This window comes from Chiroxiphia lanceolata, chromosome 4 (genome assembly GCF_009829145.1).
Source record: "Chiroxiphia lanceolata isolate bChiLan1 chromosome 4, bChiLan1.pri, whole genome shotgun sequence".
In the NCBI taxonomy this organism is placed as follows: domain Eukaryota; kingdom Metazoa; phylum Chordata; class Aves; order Passeriformes; family Pipridae; genus Chiroxiphia; species Chiroxiphia lanceolata.
Window position 1 is genome coordinate 75,833,796 of NC_045640.1, and position 14,252 is coordinate 75,848,047.

At 52.1% G+C, this 14,252-nt stretch overlaps 1 protein-coding gene across 2 annotated transcripts; it reads left to right on the top strand.

Annotated features, from left to right (window-relative positions):
* Positions 1–2,772: 2,772 nt before the first annotated feature.
* BMP3 (bone morphogenetic protein 3) lies at positions 2,773–14,252 on the top strand. 2 transcript variants are annotated; one of them, XM_032685604.1, is made up of 4 exons: positions 2,773–3,125; positions 4,429–4,435; positions 8,819–9,718; positions 13,163–14,252. In XM_032685604.1, the coding sequence occupies exons 1-4, from the start codon at positions 2,773–2,775 to the stop codon at positions 13,352–13,354; spliced, it is 1,452 nt and encodes a 483-aa protein (XP_032541495.1). In that variant the 3' UTR covers positions 13,355–14,252. The 2 variants fall into 2 exon arrangements, with proteins under 2 accessions (XP_032541495.1, XP_032541494.1); XM_032685603.1 differs by lacking the exons at positions 2,773–3,125; positions 4,429–4,435 and adding an exon at positions 3,215–3,464 and having other exon boundaries at positions 8,807–9,718.

The window sequence follows — 14,252 nt, forward strand, 5'->3', positions numbered from 1 at the left end:
AATAGCAGAGAGGTGCCAAAGCGCTGTTCCCTCAGAGGTCAGGGCTGGGCCTTTGTCAGCCGTCACTCACTGTGGAGAGGAACTTCCCGTGTGCTCTGCTCTGCTCTGCTCTGCTTTGCTTTGCTTTGGTTTCTGTGCTCACAGGGCTCTGGCATTCAAAAATCTCGCAACAGGGGGAGTATTTTTAAGCTTTGGGAGCTGCAGAACTCTCTGTGATGAGTGTCCTGCCACGTCACTGGGACAGTCCATAAAGCAAAGGTGGTGTTGTGCTCACGCTCAGGAAACACAGCAGCCATCTGACAAGAGAAGGCTTCTCGTGCCCCGAGAACTGACTTGTCCAGGGCTGACTTTCTATTTTAGACATTTAAACAACCGCGGTCAAGTGGTGGGGCGAGGCTCCGAGAGCCAAATTCGGATTTAATTTTGCATGAATGGGGCTTTCTGCTAACACTGGAAAAGTTAAAATAAAAGCTCAGCCATAGGGTGCTTGAGCTTCCACGATGAACTTACGTTAGCTCTTGACTAAACCCCCTTTGCTTGAGAATGGTGTTAAATCCGTGCTGTCTCTGAGGGCTTATTTTGTGTTTTAAAGTCGTGCTCAGATGGCCCGATCTCAAGAGTCAGGCCGCAGCTCAGAGGATGTGCTGGAGATGGCAAAACATCGTATTCTTGCAGTACATTGTTTGGCACTGGAGGTGTAGAAGAGGATTCAGTTATGCCCCTTTTATTTACGGAGTTGTGGTGTGTTGTTGATTGGGTTTTTTTTTTAATATTGCTTTTCTCAGCAGTAGGAAATAACGTGACTGAAGCTTGAAATGGCAATTCCAGTATTTCAGATGCATAAAGAGTCTTCTTTGGGATTGACAGTTCAGCCATGGATATTAGCCAGAGACTGCTGCTTGTGCTGTTTTTTGTAGCTATCAGTTCAAATAATTTTGTTTTCTTTCTGCAGGGACCTGCATTGGTTTTATTACTTGTGTTCAAAAAATCAATCGTGCCTTAATGTTTTAGTTATGAATGTTCACTTGGGCGGTTTGTTTTCTGTATCGCACTAATGTCCATGTCTTACATAGGAAAGTGAGAAGTACAGTTAATTGTACTGTTAGCATTGATGCTGACGTTGTGTGTTGTCCCCGTTCCTCACTGTGTGGGTGTAACCCAAAGTATTCTACACCCTCTATGTCATTTCCCAGGAACTGGTAACAACAGACCGTTTGCAGCAGCTGCCCAGAGCACTCTTGGCCCCTCAGGCTATAAGCTGGGTGTTAAGAAGCCTGTGAGACAGAAGGATGTTCCTGTCCTCACACCAATGACTCAGGTGTGATAACACCCCTCCGGGGAGTCACCAGCACCTCCACACCCAGCCTGAGGGGTCATGTCTGCTAATGGGCCACCGAGGATTCCAAAAATACCTCACCCTTCACTGTCACCCAGTGTGGAACTCCCCGCCCTGGGGGAGGTGCTGGGCATTCCCACCCAGTGTAATTTGAGGGGCAATAACCAGTGTATTGCAGTGTTGTATTTGGGGCTGGATAATGATACACTTTGTGTAGCACGTTGAAAACGTGAGTGGCCTCAGCTGGCAAAACTGTGTGCGAAGCTCCATGCACTGGTCTGCAGGCTGATCTTATTATTCCCCTTCTCTGGCTCAGAAACCAATGCGTTTATAAACAGGGACCATTTAACGAGGCTCCTCTTCCGCCTCCCCTGCGTTCTCAGGCAGATGTGCAGGTGAGGCACCCTTTGTGTTGTGAAGAGGATTTCGGAAGGGACAGTGTCATATCTGATGGGGTTGTTGTGGCATTGGTAAGGGGAGTAAAGATATTTCTGTTCTTTTGGTGCTGAAAGGCAGCACATGCAGGAGGCACGGGGAATTGTCCCAGCCGAGTAAGGAACACCTTGCTGTTCCCTGCTGGAGTGGGATCGTCCTCACGTGCAGGATTTCCCTGGGTGCGTGTCCCTCTCGGTGGGCTCGAGGCTGCTGGGCACACCTATGCCAGCCCCGTCTGGGTTGGAGGGTGACAAAGAAGGAAGCCGAGGGTCACCGAGTGTGAGCTGGTACTCCTGGTATTCTGGAGAGGCGAGCAGAGCCCCAGCACAGCTCGGGGAGCATCCCTTCCACCTGCCCGGGGAGCATCCGTTCCACCTGCCCGCGGCAGACTGTGCTCTGCGCCCGGCCAAGCCGGGAGACGTTCCAAGGGAGAAGGGCGAATGCGGCGTGACTCGGAATTTTTGTTTTATTGCGATCGCGTTATCGTAGGGCCTTTGGGAGGGGCTGGCTGGAGGCGGGCAGGGGAACGTCCCCCGCCTGGTTCCCCGTCCGCCCGGGGGGATGGAGTTGGCAGAGCCTGCCCTCCCCTCCGTCCGTGCGGTCTCCGCGCTCCCCCGGGGTGGCGGTTCCCCGCGCTTCGCCCCCGCCGCAGCCGGGAGCGAGGGCGGGCGGGGCGATCGCCGCGGTTACACCCGCACCGGGCGGCTCACGCCCGGCTCTGCCCCGGCAGCGGGGAGCGAGCGTCGGGAGCAGCACCGCCGCCTCTGCCCGACAGCAACCTGCGCGACCGGGAATAAAACCCCTCGCTCCACGCCGGGGAGGGCGGGCGGGCGGCCGGTTTAGACGGGTCGCTTTCCTCCGCCCCGCTTTTTCCCTTTTTTTTTTTTTTTTTCCTTGCCCAGAAGCGGAGGACACCCCGTCCGCGGCTTTCCCGCAGCGCCGTCTGCGCCTGCCGGGGCCGCGCCTGCCCCGGGCGCCGCTGGCCGGGGCGGAGGGGCGGGATGGCGGCGCCGGCCCGCTGGGTGCTGTGCCTGTGCCTGGGCTGGGGCTGCCTGTGCCTGGCGCTGCCGGACTCGCCGCGGCCGTGCCGGGCCGGGCTGCGGCGGCGGGCGGCGCCGGGGGCCGTGCGGGGCGGCGGCAGCGCCCGGGCGGCCGCGGGTGCCGACGGCGCGGGGCGGCGGCGGCAGGGGCACGGGCACGGGCACGGGCGGCTGCCGGCGGCGGACGGGGTGGCGGAGCACATGCTGCGGCTCTACGAGCAGTCCCGCGGCAGCCGGGACCCGCCGGCCGCGGCAGGGCCGCCGCTCCGCCGGGGCAACACCGTGCGCGCCTTCCGGCCGCTGCCCGCAGGTGAGTGCGCGCCGCGCCGAGCAGGCAGGGGGGACCCGCGGGGCAGCGCTCGGCTCCTTATTTTAATTACTGCCCTGCCGCTTCAGCTCTGCGTGTAGCAGCGCTGCCGAGTACAGTGTGAGGGAGGTGCAGTAATTAACGGGTCGTCTCCGGAGTCTCCCGTTAGCGCCGTTTTGCATGTGTAGCTTCTGTTGAACCAAGGGCTGGTTTGCACTCGATGGAGCCGTGGCACGGTTTGGTGATACTCAGACCGTCTGCGGCGTTCTCACGTTGGGAAGTGGAGATAGTACTGGCAGTTAGAGGCAGTGACAGAGGAGTTCAGTGGAAGCATGATTTGAGCATGGTAAATAATACTGCATCTTGGCATCTTTGGCAGTGGCACTTAGATATCTCTGTGATTACAGACTAAGACGCACAGGTGGATTGGTGAAAACGTAAAATCACTTTCCATAACGAGGGAGGGAATGTTTAACATGCCAGCATCCCAAAGGAGCAGTGTCCCAGCAGAAAGAGAAGATGTCTTGGCCACTGTCTTGGCGCTCCATCGCCCTCGCTCTGTTCTGGTTTTTGTGCATCTGAGCTCTGCGAGGGCTAAACTGAGTTGTTGTCTTTCTCTTGCCATAGGCAGCAGCAGCTCGTTTTGTGTTGTACTGATGGCAGAAAAGCACATTTCTGGAAAACCCTTAGATCAGATGTTCCTCGGGATGGTGGCTGGAGTGGAAAGGCTTTTTCTGGTCTCCAATTCTTCCTTGTGCCTGACTGTCTGGCCAGCCCTGCGATGGAAATGGCACATTCACCTTATTCCTCTTTTGAGGGGCTTAGTCTCCAGATCCTCTGCCTTGATCGTTGCACTCCTTGGCTCCAAATTTCAGTCTCTCCTGGGCTTTCCCTCGTCCTTAATGGGGCTGCATCAGTTAATTTAATACCTTGTGTTGCTGTTACTCCTTTATGTTTTACCATCCCTGCTGCTAACTCCCTCAGGACTCAGCTTTTTGTTTGCCACGAGCAGAAGTTGCCCAAGAATCTGGGGATTCTTCTCCATCTGCAGCAAGAGGCCTTGAAGCAAATCTTCAGTGGTTTCATTGCAGTTTTAATGTGCAATTTAAGCTGACACTTTCAGGAGAGAAACTGTTTCTTTTCTGAAACAGGGCTCTGAAATGTGGCTGTGAAACCTTTCTGTCCTTGCTTTTCCCCTCCAGGGCTGCTGGTTCTTATGTGGCACATGGGAAAGGCCTTTTGCCCAGATCTCCCAGGTAACCTACCACGCAAATCTTTGAGACCCTGTAAGACAGATGTTGTATGATGAGCCCAGGAGTTGGTGGGATTTGTTGACAGTCATCCCTGTTTGTGATGGAAGAGCAGTGGTGTCACTGGTGGCAGCTGCAGCCTCGGAACCCACAGCCAACAGAAACCAACTGAGACAATCAAATCAAGCCTCCTAAAAGCTGTTCAGTGCAAGTTTCTCTCCCTGTGGCTCAGTCCTCCAAGGGGATGAGGTGAGAGCTCCAGCGCTGGGTGGCACCTCAGAAGTTTCCCTCCCACGCTGCCCTGAAATCTCTGGTGCACCAGATTTCGTGACTGGGCTGGAGTATCAGAGGTTGCTCGTTTGGCCTCAGGGGTTTGGCCTTTGGTTTTGATGAATGTTCACACGATCATTTATTCTGACAGGTTTGTTTTTCATTAATCTTGCTAGATTATCTCGTAGCCTAACTGTTCAGTTTGAATCGCTCAGAAGAGGAACCTTTGCTGCCTGTGACGAAGCTGAAAAGAAACCCCAGGCCCCAAATCCAAGAGGAGTGAAGTAAGGATGTACCCTTCCACAGGGCACTTAGTTACCTTGGAGCACCGTTGTCTCTCATGGGCTTACTGCTCTCATTTGTTGCTGTGTGTTTGAGTCAAGGGATGTTCAGCTGTGATTTCTGTGTCAGCTCTCGTCACTGTTGCAAGGACATTCTAGGATGACAGAAACAGCCCTGAGGGAGAAAGAGAGGGGAAAGAGAAAAGCCCCAGAAGCAGACTAGGTTTGCTTCTGAAAGCATTTTTTAATCCCAGCATCGCTTAAGGAACGGTCTTGCAAATGAGTCATTTAAAAAACTAGACTCGGGTTGGAAGGTCCCTCTAATGATGGTATAGTAAGAGATATTACTTTAAACTCTTTTTTATTGACTGAATTTCAAGTAACTTCAGGTATTACACCTGCCCCTAGGCCAATTCTTGTGGTTTTAGAACAACTGTGTTCTCCTCCCTTTTGAAAGGCCTTTCTTGTCTTTGTTGTGGTGTGAGGTGCCCACGCACATGGGGCAAAGGGAGCAGTGCACGGGGCAGGCAGCACCTCAGCAGCTGCCATGAGCCTGCAGGGGCCAGTCTGGGCCAAATGCTGGCCCCTCTGAGCACCAGTGACAGCAGGGCTCTTCTGCAACGAGAGCCTTAAAAACAGTCAGTCAGGAGACAGTGAGAGCGTGGGGGTTTGGGGTTTGGTTTTGGTTTAAGGGGTTTTTTTTGGCTGGGTTTTTCGTTGGTTTGGGGTTATTTTGCTGTACCCCCTTAACTTGCTTGGCTTGTGCTAGCTTCCACTTAGAGGCTGGGTTTGGTTTTCACCCTGCTGTGGTCTTTCCTCTTCAAACATGTAGAAGAGAGTTGCCGTGCCCACCCTGTAGCACACTTACCACGTGCAGTGTGCAGGTTTGTGTTTCATGTTGTGAAGTGCACACCTAAGTCAGATCCTCAGCACGCACCATTGCTGCTTCCAGAGGAGTTCTTTATTGGAGCAGCTGCTGGCTTTAATCACAGTGGTGGACTTGCTGCTGTTTTAGATCAAGTTGCTAGCTCATGTGACCTTACCTGCTTTGCTGAAGGAATTAGTAGAACTAGTTTGGCAGCGGGTCCTGTGCTCTTTCAAAGCAGAGAACCACATCCTACATCTTTCTCTTGGCAGTACAGGACTGGGAAGGTAACTGGGAACAGGCAGGCAGGTAACTGGGAAGCAGCAGTTGAGTGAGGGCGAAGGTGGGAGAAAAGAGAAAATCTGGCTTCCAAATTTGTGTTCCTGTTTGGGAACTTGTTCCCATTTCCAGCTCCGAGTGAACTTTTGTAGCTGGGTTGTAAACTCAGGAAAACCAAATTTCACAGTGGAAACACTGATACGTTCTTCATGGTGCCCTGGCATGAGGGCACCACTTCAATATCTTATTGAAATGATGGTTCATGGTGACTGTATAACTACATAGTCCTTGTTACTGCATCCTTTTTCACCCGTGGGATAGATTTGGCAGTCCATAATATGTCAGGCGTCCTCTATAAAGATAAATACACCACATGTTAACAGGCTCATTCCAGCTTAGTGATGCCTTGAAGTGCCCCCTGTGACAGGAATGTGTTCGTGCTGGCCATGTCTGTCTCCACACACAGGTGTCTTACCTGGTTGCAGTTCCAAAGATCTCTGGCGCGCAGAGCTTGGTCTCCGAAGTCCTCGTCAGGCTGGCAACAGCACGGGGTGGAGGGGAGCAGAGCTGTCTGCTCAGATCTGGCCCCGTGGTGTGTGGCAGGTAGCAGCTGTGTGGCTCTGTTGCACGTACTTTTTTTCTTGGCTTTTTTTCTTCCTAAATCTTACCTCCAGAAAGATTTCCAGCAGAGTCTGTCCTCAGAGCTCAAGGGCAAAGTTTCATTAAAGGAAAGGAAATGTTCCTGAGGAAAAGTGCATTTATAGGTATTTTTTAAGCTGACCTCTTTCTTGCCATGCCTGTCATTTTGAAGCCTGGGGAACGCTTGTTTCACATTCCCATCCGGAGCTGGGTATCCGTGTGGCACGAGGGACCTCCTTGGCACAGTATTCCCAAGTCGGGATGGAAACCCAGGCCCCGCCATTGGGTTTTTGGGATGGAAGCCGTTGAATCCATGGGTGTCTGTGCTGGCCAGGAGATGATTTTGTTGATGAAAGATGGGAAGAATCAGAGCTGCTGGAGCTTGGAGGTCTTTTTGTAGGAAAACAGCACCATCTGCTGCAAGTGCTTTCTCTGAGCATGGGTTACAGGCTGGGAGTGGCTGCTGGGAGTTGGGCTTTGAACCAGAACTTGGACTCCTCGCGTGTCTGTCCCACGCCCTGTGGAATTTCTTTACAAAAACAGCAGCTTGTTTGGTTTTGTGCTGCAGTGTTCCACTTCAGAACAGGCAGGGTTTGTTAAGTGGAATTCTTACTAAAAATTAAAATCCAAACTTGTCATTCAAGTTACAGCAATGGTTTAAATAATAACTTCTTTAACAGGTGCTCGTGGGCCACCACCACATTCTGGTTCCTAAGACTGATGTACTCAGTGTTCTGCAAATTATGCATTAACCTTATTCCATTGGTGATTATAAACAAAGCAGATGTCAGGTCCTCATGTGTGCTCAGCACCAGTGTAACCAACAGCCAGTTTTGGTTTGAGGGATTAAAAGCAGGATCGAATTGGAAGGAAATCTAGTTCCCTGGGCATAAATAATAGCTGGAAACGGGATGGATTGGGACATTGGTCTTCAGCTCTGGGAACTTCCCTATGTGCTCTGCCCTCAGGTTGGGCTGAATGTGTAAACAAGGGTGTCCTCTGTAAATGGTTTGCCTTTGCACTGCTTTGGCCCTGTTTCACTGAGGAAAAAAGCGTGTTGTTTTCCCATAATTCCATGAAGCAGTTGCATCTGATAATCTGGGGAGAAGGGCTCTGTCTTTTATAGTGGGATGGGACCCGGTTCCTGCTGCTTTAATGGATGGGTTGAAATATTTATGACCAAAAAGTGTTTAGAAGAGGAGGCCTGCTGGGACTGTTGGGGTGGGAATGGGGCAGCACGGGGGGAATATGTTGGACTTACCCAAATGGCATCAGCAGCTGGGATGTCACACAGAATGTCACACGGAACATGAAGCTGTCAAAGTCTTGACAGATCAGTGCTGGGAATCATGTTCTCACTTGCTTGGGCAGGACTCCCCAGTGTTTTGAGGGTGAGGCTGTTCATCTGTTCATCCCTAGTCCAGGGCCATCTCCGTGCTTGTCATTGCTTGGAAAACAAACAAACAAACAAACAAACACTTCCCCCCCCCCCCCCAATACTGGCAGAGAAAAACTCACTTGCAGAATTCTGTAAACTAGAACTTCTTTGCAGCCTCCGAGGAGGGCTTTGACGTGCTGTGGTGTCCAAAAAAGCATTGAATTGGAATCCCCTTGTTTTTCTAACGTGTTGGGTTGGTTTCCCAGCCCTTTGGGGGGCTGCAGAGTGTCCCTTAGCTCTCCTAGATTTGACTTTTCCATGCAGCCTGCTTTGACAGCTTGACACTGGGATGTGTGTTTCTCTCGCTCTGAAGGGTGGATTTACCTGCAGCCCAACCAGGACATTTTTAAAACAAAAAATTAAATCCTTCCCCCCTTCTGCTGCCTCTGGGGGTTAAAGGAGTCCCCCACCTGTTTCCCTCTGGCTCTGGCATGAAAAATGAGAAGTGTCCTGGGTGGAATGATTTCCGGACCCTGTGTCATTGATTATTCTCAAGGGAACTGGAAGCACAGTCAGTATCTGATCTGGCCAGGAGGCTGTCAGATCAGCCTCCATGTCTTCTCCAGGGCTTTGTTAAATGTCCAGAGCCTGTCACATCAGCCTGCGTGTCTTCTCGATGACTTTTTTACGTGTCCATATTCTTATCTGAGTGTTTGGTTTTTCTAGGGAGGTCGGAAGGGCAGGAAATGTACGTTTTTTAACTTGACGTCACTCACGGAGTCTGAGAACGTCCTGTCGGCCTCAGTGTATTATTATATTGGAGATCTGCTGCGGGTCAAGTGGAACTCCTCCCAGCCCAGCAGCTGCTCTCATCACAGCCAGAGGAGACCTGACATTCCCATATGTCTGTCGGTTTGGACCTTTCCTTCTGTTGGGAACCAGCCTCGGAGCCTGGGACATTTCCTAATCAACGTCTCCACTGCTTCCCAGGACGTCCTTTCCTGGCAATGGGAGGACATCACTGGACTCCTGCATGAAGCGAAGCGAAACAACGAACTGCTGATCGGTGTCAAAATGGCTCTGAGGAGCCGCCAGCCCTGGGAGAGGGCACCTCCTTGCTGTGAACCCTACATCCTGATCTATGCCAACGACTCCGCCATCTCAGAACCAGAGAGCGTTGTCTCCACTCTGCGAGGGCACCGTCACCCTCTGGCAGGAGCCTTTCCCAAGGCAGACGGCCGGGTGAGGAGCAGCCTTGGGAAGCGCCGGAGGACACGCTCTGCAGACACGCTGTTGCCCTTGCAGAACAACGAGCTGCCGGGGGCTGAGTACCACTATGGCCAGAAGGAGAGATGGGGAGGCAGGAAACCCTACAAAACCTTCCAGCCACAGTTAGCAGAGAGGGCCAGGAGTAAGAAAAAGCCAAGGAAGCCTCATGGCCAGCAGAGGCAGACTCTGCAGTTCGATGAGCAAACGCTGCAGAAGGCGAGGAGGAAGCAGTGGAACGAGCCCAGGTCCTGCGCCCGGCGCTACCTCAGGGTGGACTTTGCAGACATTGGCTGGAGCGAGTGGATCATTTCCCCCAAGTCCTTTGATGCCTATTACTGCTCGGGGGAATGCCAGTTTCCCATCCCAAAGGTACGAGCTTTAGGGATTCCTTTGCATGGTAAGCTGTGCGTTTCCTTTCCTGAGGCAGTACAGGCAGCCAGTCCCATTGTGTGTTTGGCTCTAGGACCTGAGTGGTGCCTCTGTCTCCTGCTGCAAGGGGCAGTGCTTAGAACATCCAGTAAACAGACAGGCTTGCGAAGGGAATTAAAAAATACTCGGTGTTAGTTTTTTGCCCAGAACCCAAATTGCCATAAAAACATTTCCTGAATAGTGCTTATGATGTGCGAACTTGTTATTAACCGGTTTAATAAACATAAAACAAGCCAGATCCGGAAAACTGCTGATTAGCCAGCAGTTGTGCCCCAAAGGAGCCTGTGCTGCCAGGCCCACGTGCCAGGCCCACGCCACAGTTGGTGGGCACGGCACCCTGCAGGAAGAGCACGTGCCTCGTGAGGCAGGGCCTGGCACAGGGGCAGGGAGCCCTGGGTTGCAGAAGAGTCAGGCGAGTTACTCCTGTGACAGAGCGAGGGGATCCAAGAGCGATGGATGCTGGCCTGCTGGCTTTCAGTGTCCTCTGGTTTGCATGAGTTGGCATGTGAGTACCAGGAACGGCTGATGTGCTCCCAGCCCTGTGACCCAGGTGGATGAACTAGGCTCCAGATGTACCGTGCCCTTCTCAGCAGCAGGGACTCCCCTGAGGCTCTCCAAAGGTGAGAGTGGGCTGTGGGTTTGGAGGCTGGCCTAAGACGAGGGAGGGGCGGTGAGGAACGCCTGCAGGACACTGCAGTAAAGGCAGCGCTTGGACTCACTGCAGCATCCCGTTCCAGAGCCTTTATTCCTGCCCCAGGGAAGCCTGAGCAGTTAGTTCCAAAATATAGATGGCATTTCAGGGGCTTGAGGAACCCAGGGAGGAGGAACCATGCCGAAGGGGATGGAGCCCAGGGGAAGCAGCTGAGGAGGGCAGAAGCCTCTCCTTGAAGGAGGAGATGACTTGCCTGATGGCCTCCAGCTGCAGTGGCAGGCTTTCAGGTTTTGAATCAAGGGGAAAAGGGAACAGGAAGAGACAGAGTTCTTACCTTGGGATACACTGTGTCGTGCCTTTTGCTGTGTTGCTGGAACGGTGCTGGGTCACACCGGTCAGTCAGCGTGCAGATCAGAAACCTTAGCGGTGCCACACCTGGACTGCTTCTGTTCTAACGGTAAGGGCACAGAAAATATAAAAAGGCCTGCTGTATCCCTCTGCGTAGGACTGGGTTAGCATTTCCAGCTGCAGTGTTGGCTGTAAAAATGTGATTAAAGAGTCCCAGCAGCGGAGCACTGCAGCTGTTTCAGCCCTGCAGAGCTGTGCGTGGCAGAGGGATCTGAGCGGTGGAAGAGCAGGGTATTGATCCCTGCCGTGGGTTCAGGGCTCCCTGAAAGCCACTGGGAGATTTCAGTCCACTGTTGAAATTCAAATTGTTCAGTTCCTGCGCTTTTTTAATCTCAGAAACCAAAATGACCTTGTTTTCCAAAGAGAATGAAAAGCTGAATTATATACAGGGGTGTCCTCTGGAGCTGTGTGTTGTTCTGGAGCGATGCAGAATGCCTGGGGCTGCTCCTAGGACCGCGTTTGCAAAATGGTACCCTGGCTGTCAGGCACCAACAGCCTAATGTGTGCCTGTACGTGTAGAATGTGCCCTGGCTGAGGGCAGGCTCCTGGAGCTGACAGCCTGTTGGGCAACTAAGAACTTCTCACCTCCAGATTTTCTGGCCTTCCACGTTCCCCGGTTCCAGGAACTGGTTTGGCTGCTGTCAAAGCCACACGTGTTGGAAGATGTTCCGTGCTGGGTGAGACCTGTGTCAAACAGAGATGCTTTTTTTGGGACAAAACATGCCCAGGTTGTTCCCGCTGACGGCCGAGGCCATACCTGAAACCCAGTCAGTGCTGCTTTGCTGGAGCTGGGTCCAGTGCAGTTCAGCATCCTGGCAGTACATATTCCATACCTGCAGGAGAGCATTTCTGGTGCTACGTGGCCTATTCAGAGGCCTGATTTGAATTCCAGTGCTGCTGGCTCCAGGAAATAGGGTCTCCCTGGGTGTTGCACCCTTTGGCATGTGATCGGCAGGCCTGGGCCAGCAGTTGGGCTCCTGGTTGTTTGTGTGGAGAACTGCACTGCAGCTGAGGAAGGAAAGAAGCCTGGCTGCTACTGGAGCTTTCCCTTCCTTTTCCAGGCAGAAATGGTACAAAAACTGGAACTGTATGATAATCTGAGACATGTTTTTAAATCCCTGGCTACCACTGAATTCAAGAACAAACCAACAGAAATTCCTTACTTGAGATCAGCTGCCAAATGGAGACTTCCTACTAAATGTACTAACATGTTATGCAAACGACATTACGAGCTGGAATCTCACAGGTATTCCTGTGCTTTTTGCTTGCAAGGTCACTGAGACTTGCTCCCCAGGTTGGTGCAGATCTACCCCTAAGGCTGCTTGTCTTCCCAGAAAGAAATCATCTCGTGTCGCAGCAGAACTGCAGGTTGCACATTTGGCCCCAATGACCTTGTTCCATCCGTTTCACAGTGGTGTGTGATGGAGCAGCACGGGGAACTGGTTTGAATTCCAGGTTCTATGTGTAAGAACAGCTCTAAAAAAACAAACCAAGAGCCTTTGGCTGAAAGCTGCATTTTCTGCATTTTTCATGCCCACCTATCTTTTGTACAGGTACTTGGATCTGGAAAGATTTGGTGGGTCAGAGGTAGAACTTTGTATTTTGCATTTCTATGTGTTTGTCTTTATTTTTATGAGCATCTTAGTATATTCTGGTGTTGTGAATGTGCCACAGGGACAATTTCATGCGGGGCTGTTAGGATCCAATTATTAAAAGCTGCCTCTGCCTGAATTAAGGGTGCCAACGAGACCATATGCCAAGGTCAATAGTACAGATTTTATTTAACAGTAAATATGAGGTAGGGAGAGAGAGAATGAGACAGATGAAGTAAAAAGATGAAGGTATCACCACCACACGGATTTTGACGGCATCCTGCCGGTCCTTCCGCTGGTCTCCTCGGTGCTGAGGGTCCCCCAGTCGTGTTTCCAGGGCACCACTTCTGTACAGTCCCAGCCCTGGATATCCACGAGCTGTCTCAGATGTTCCCCCAGCTTGGCACGGCCAGTTGTTTCCTTCCCCACAGCTTGCACAGTGGAGTTTTGTCCCGTGTGCTGATTTCAGACCTTCCCCTTGGTTTAGACCTGGGATTAACGCCTTCCTTTCTCACAGTTTTCCACGGTGGGAATCTTTGTTGGAGTCGATTACCCGGGTCTGCCTTACCAGGCCTGGTTCCTGTTGTTGCCATCTGCTCTCATCACAGGTTCCTGCGGTGGCTCACCTTGTGGGAATTGCCGCCTTTGACAGTGTTTGGAGGTAATTATTTGCTTTCTTTAAGTCCTGACCGTGGGTGCAGTAACCTGCTGTGCCCTGTGTGTCTCCTGCAGGCCCTGAAGCCGTCCAACCACGCCACCATCCAGAGCATCGTGCGAGCCGTCGGAGTCGTGCCCGGCGTCCCCGAGCCCTGCTGCGTTCCCGACAGAATGTCCTCTCTCAGCATCCTGTTCTTGGATGAGAACAGGAACGTGGTGCTGAAGGTGTACCCCAACATGACAGTGGAGTCGTGTGCGTGCAGATAACCCCGGGAGGCCCCTCTGCCACGCTGTGTTTGGGGCAGGGGCTGGGCAGGGCTCTCTTCACACCCACGCTTGGGTGGCACTGCCCGTGCGTTGCCTCAGGACAGAAAAGAAACTGTGACCCAATCCAAACCACGAGGATGGCAATGGAATGGATTCCAAGGGGAGAGAGGACCAACTTCATTGCTCTGGGAATGTGACCAGCATGCGAGTCTCGGTGATGGGACCTGACTGTTCCTGTGGAAATGGAGAGATGGAAGGAGGAGGGATTTGTAGGTTTTCCAGACGGCCAGAAGGACACAGTGATCTATTTTTATACGAGATTTTGGAAGCGGCACGAACTGTTAATTGTTCTCTCTGTCCTTGCAGGGACTGATGGAGGGGGGGTTAGAGGTGTAACATTCTTCATTGTAAAGCTGAGAGCTTCTTGCCTTGGGTTCTTGGGTAGTGCAGCGAGGAGGGCAAATCAATCTGACACCCTAAAAGGTAGTGCAGCTTAGCCGTGCATCTCCTGGGTATGACATGCCAGCTCACGCTGTCTGTCTGTTCATTTTCATTGTCTTATTCTTTGGAATTCAGCTTTTTGGAGCTCAGTGCCTTCCCTTGTGAGAACCCAACCCATGACTGCTGAGTTCATAGCTGGGATTTCTCAAAAGCACAGATTTTCTGTCCTGGACAAGTTTTCCTGCTGTGGCAACTCAGCTGGCCAGGGATATGAAAGTATCACACTCGGAGAAGCATCTGGGCAATTTGTTCCTAACAAGTATTCTGGAACATAGTTCAAATAATCTCTGAGTTTTCTACCTGAAAGGAGGTTGTTTCCAGGTGGGGATCAGCCTCTTCTCCCAGGTAACAAGCACCAGGAGAAGTCATAGCCTCAAGCTGTACCAGAGCAGGTTCA

Coding starts and splice junctions, on each gene's coding strand:
- BMP3 (XM_032685604.1), top strand. CDS start 2,773: ATGGCGGCGCCGGCCCGCTGGGTGCTGTGCCTGTGCCTGGGCTGGGGC. Junction 9,719..13,162: donor GCCAGTTTCCCATCCCAAAG/GTACGAGCTTTA, acceptor TGTCTCCTGCAG/GCCCTGAAGCCGTCCAACCA.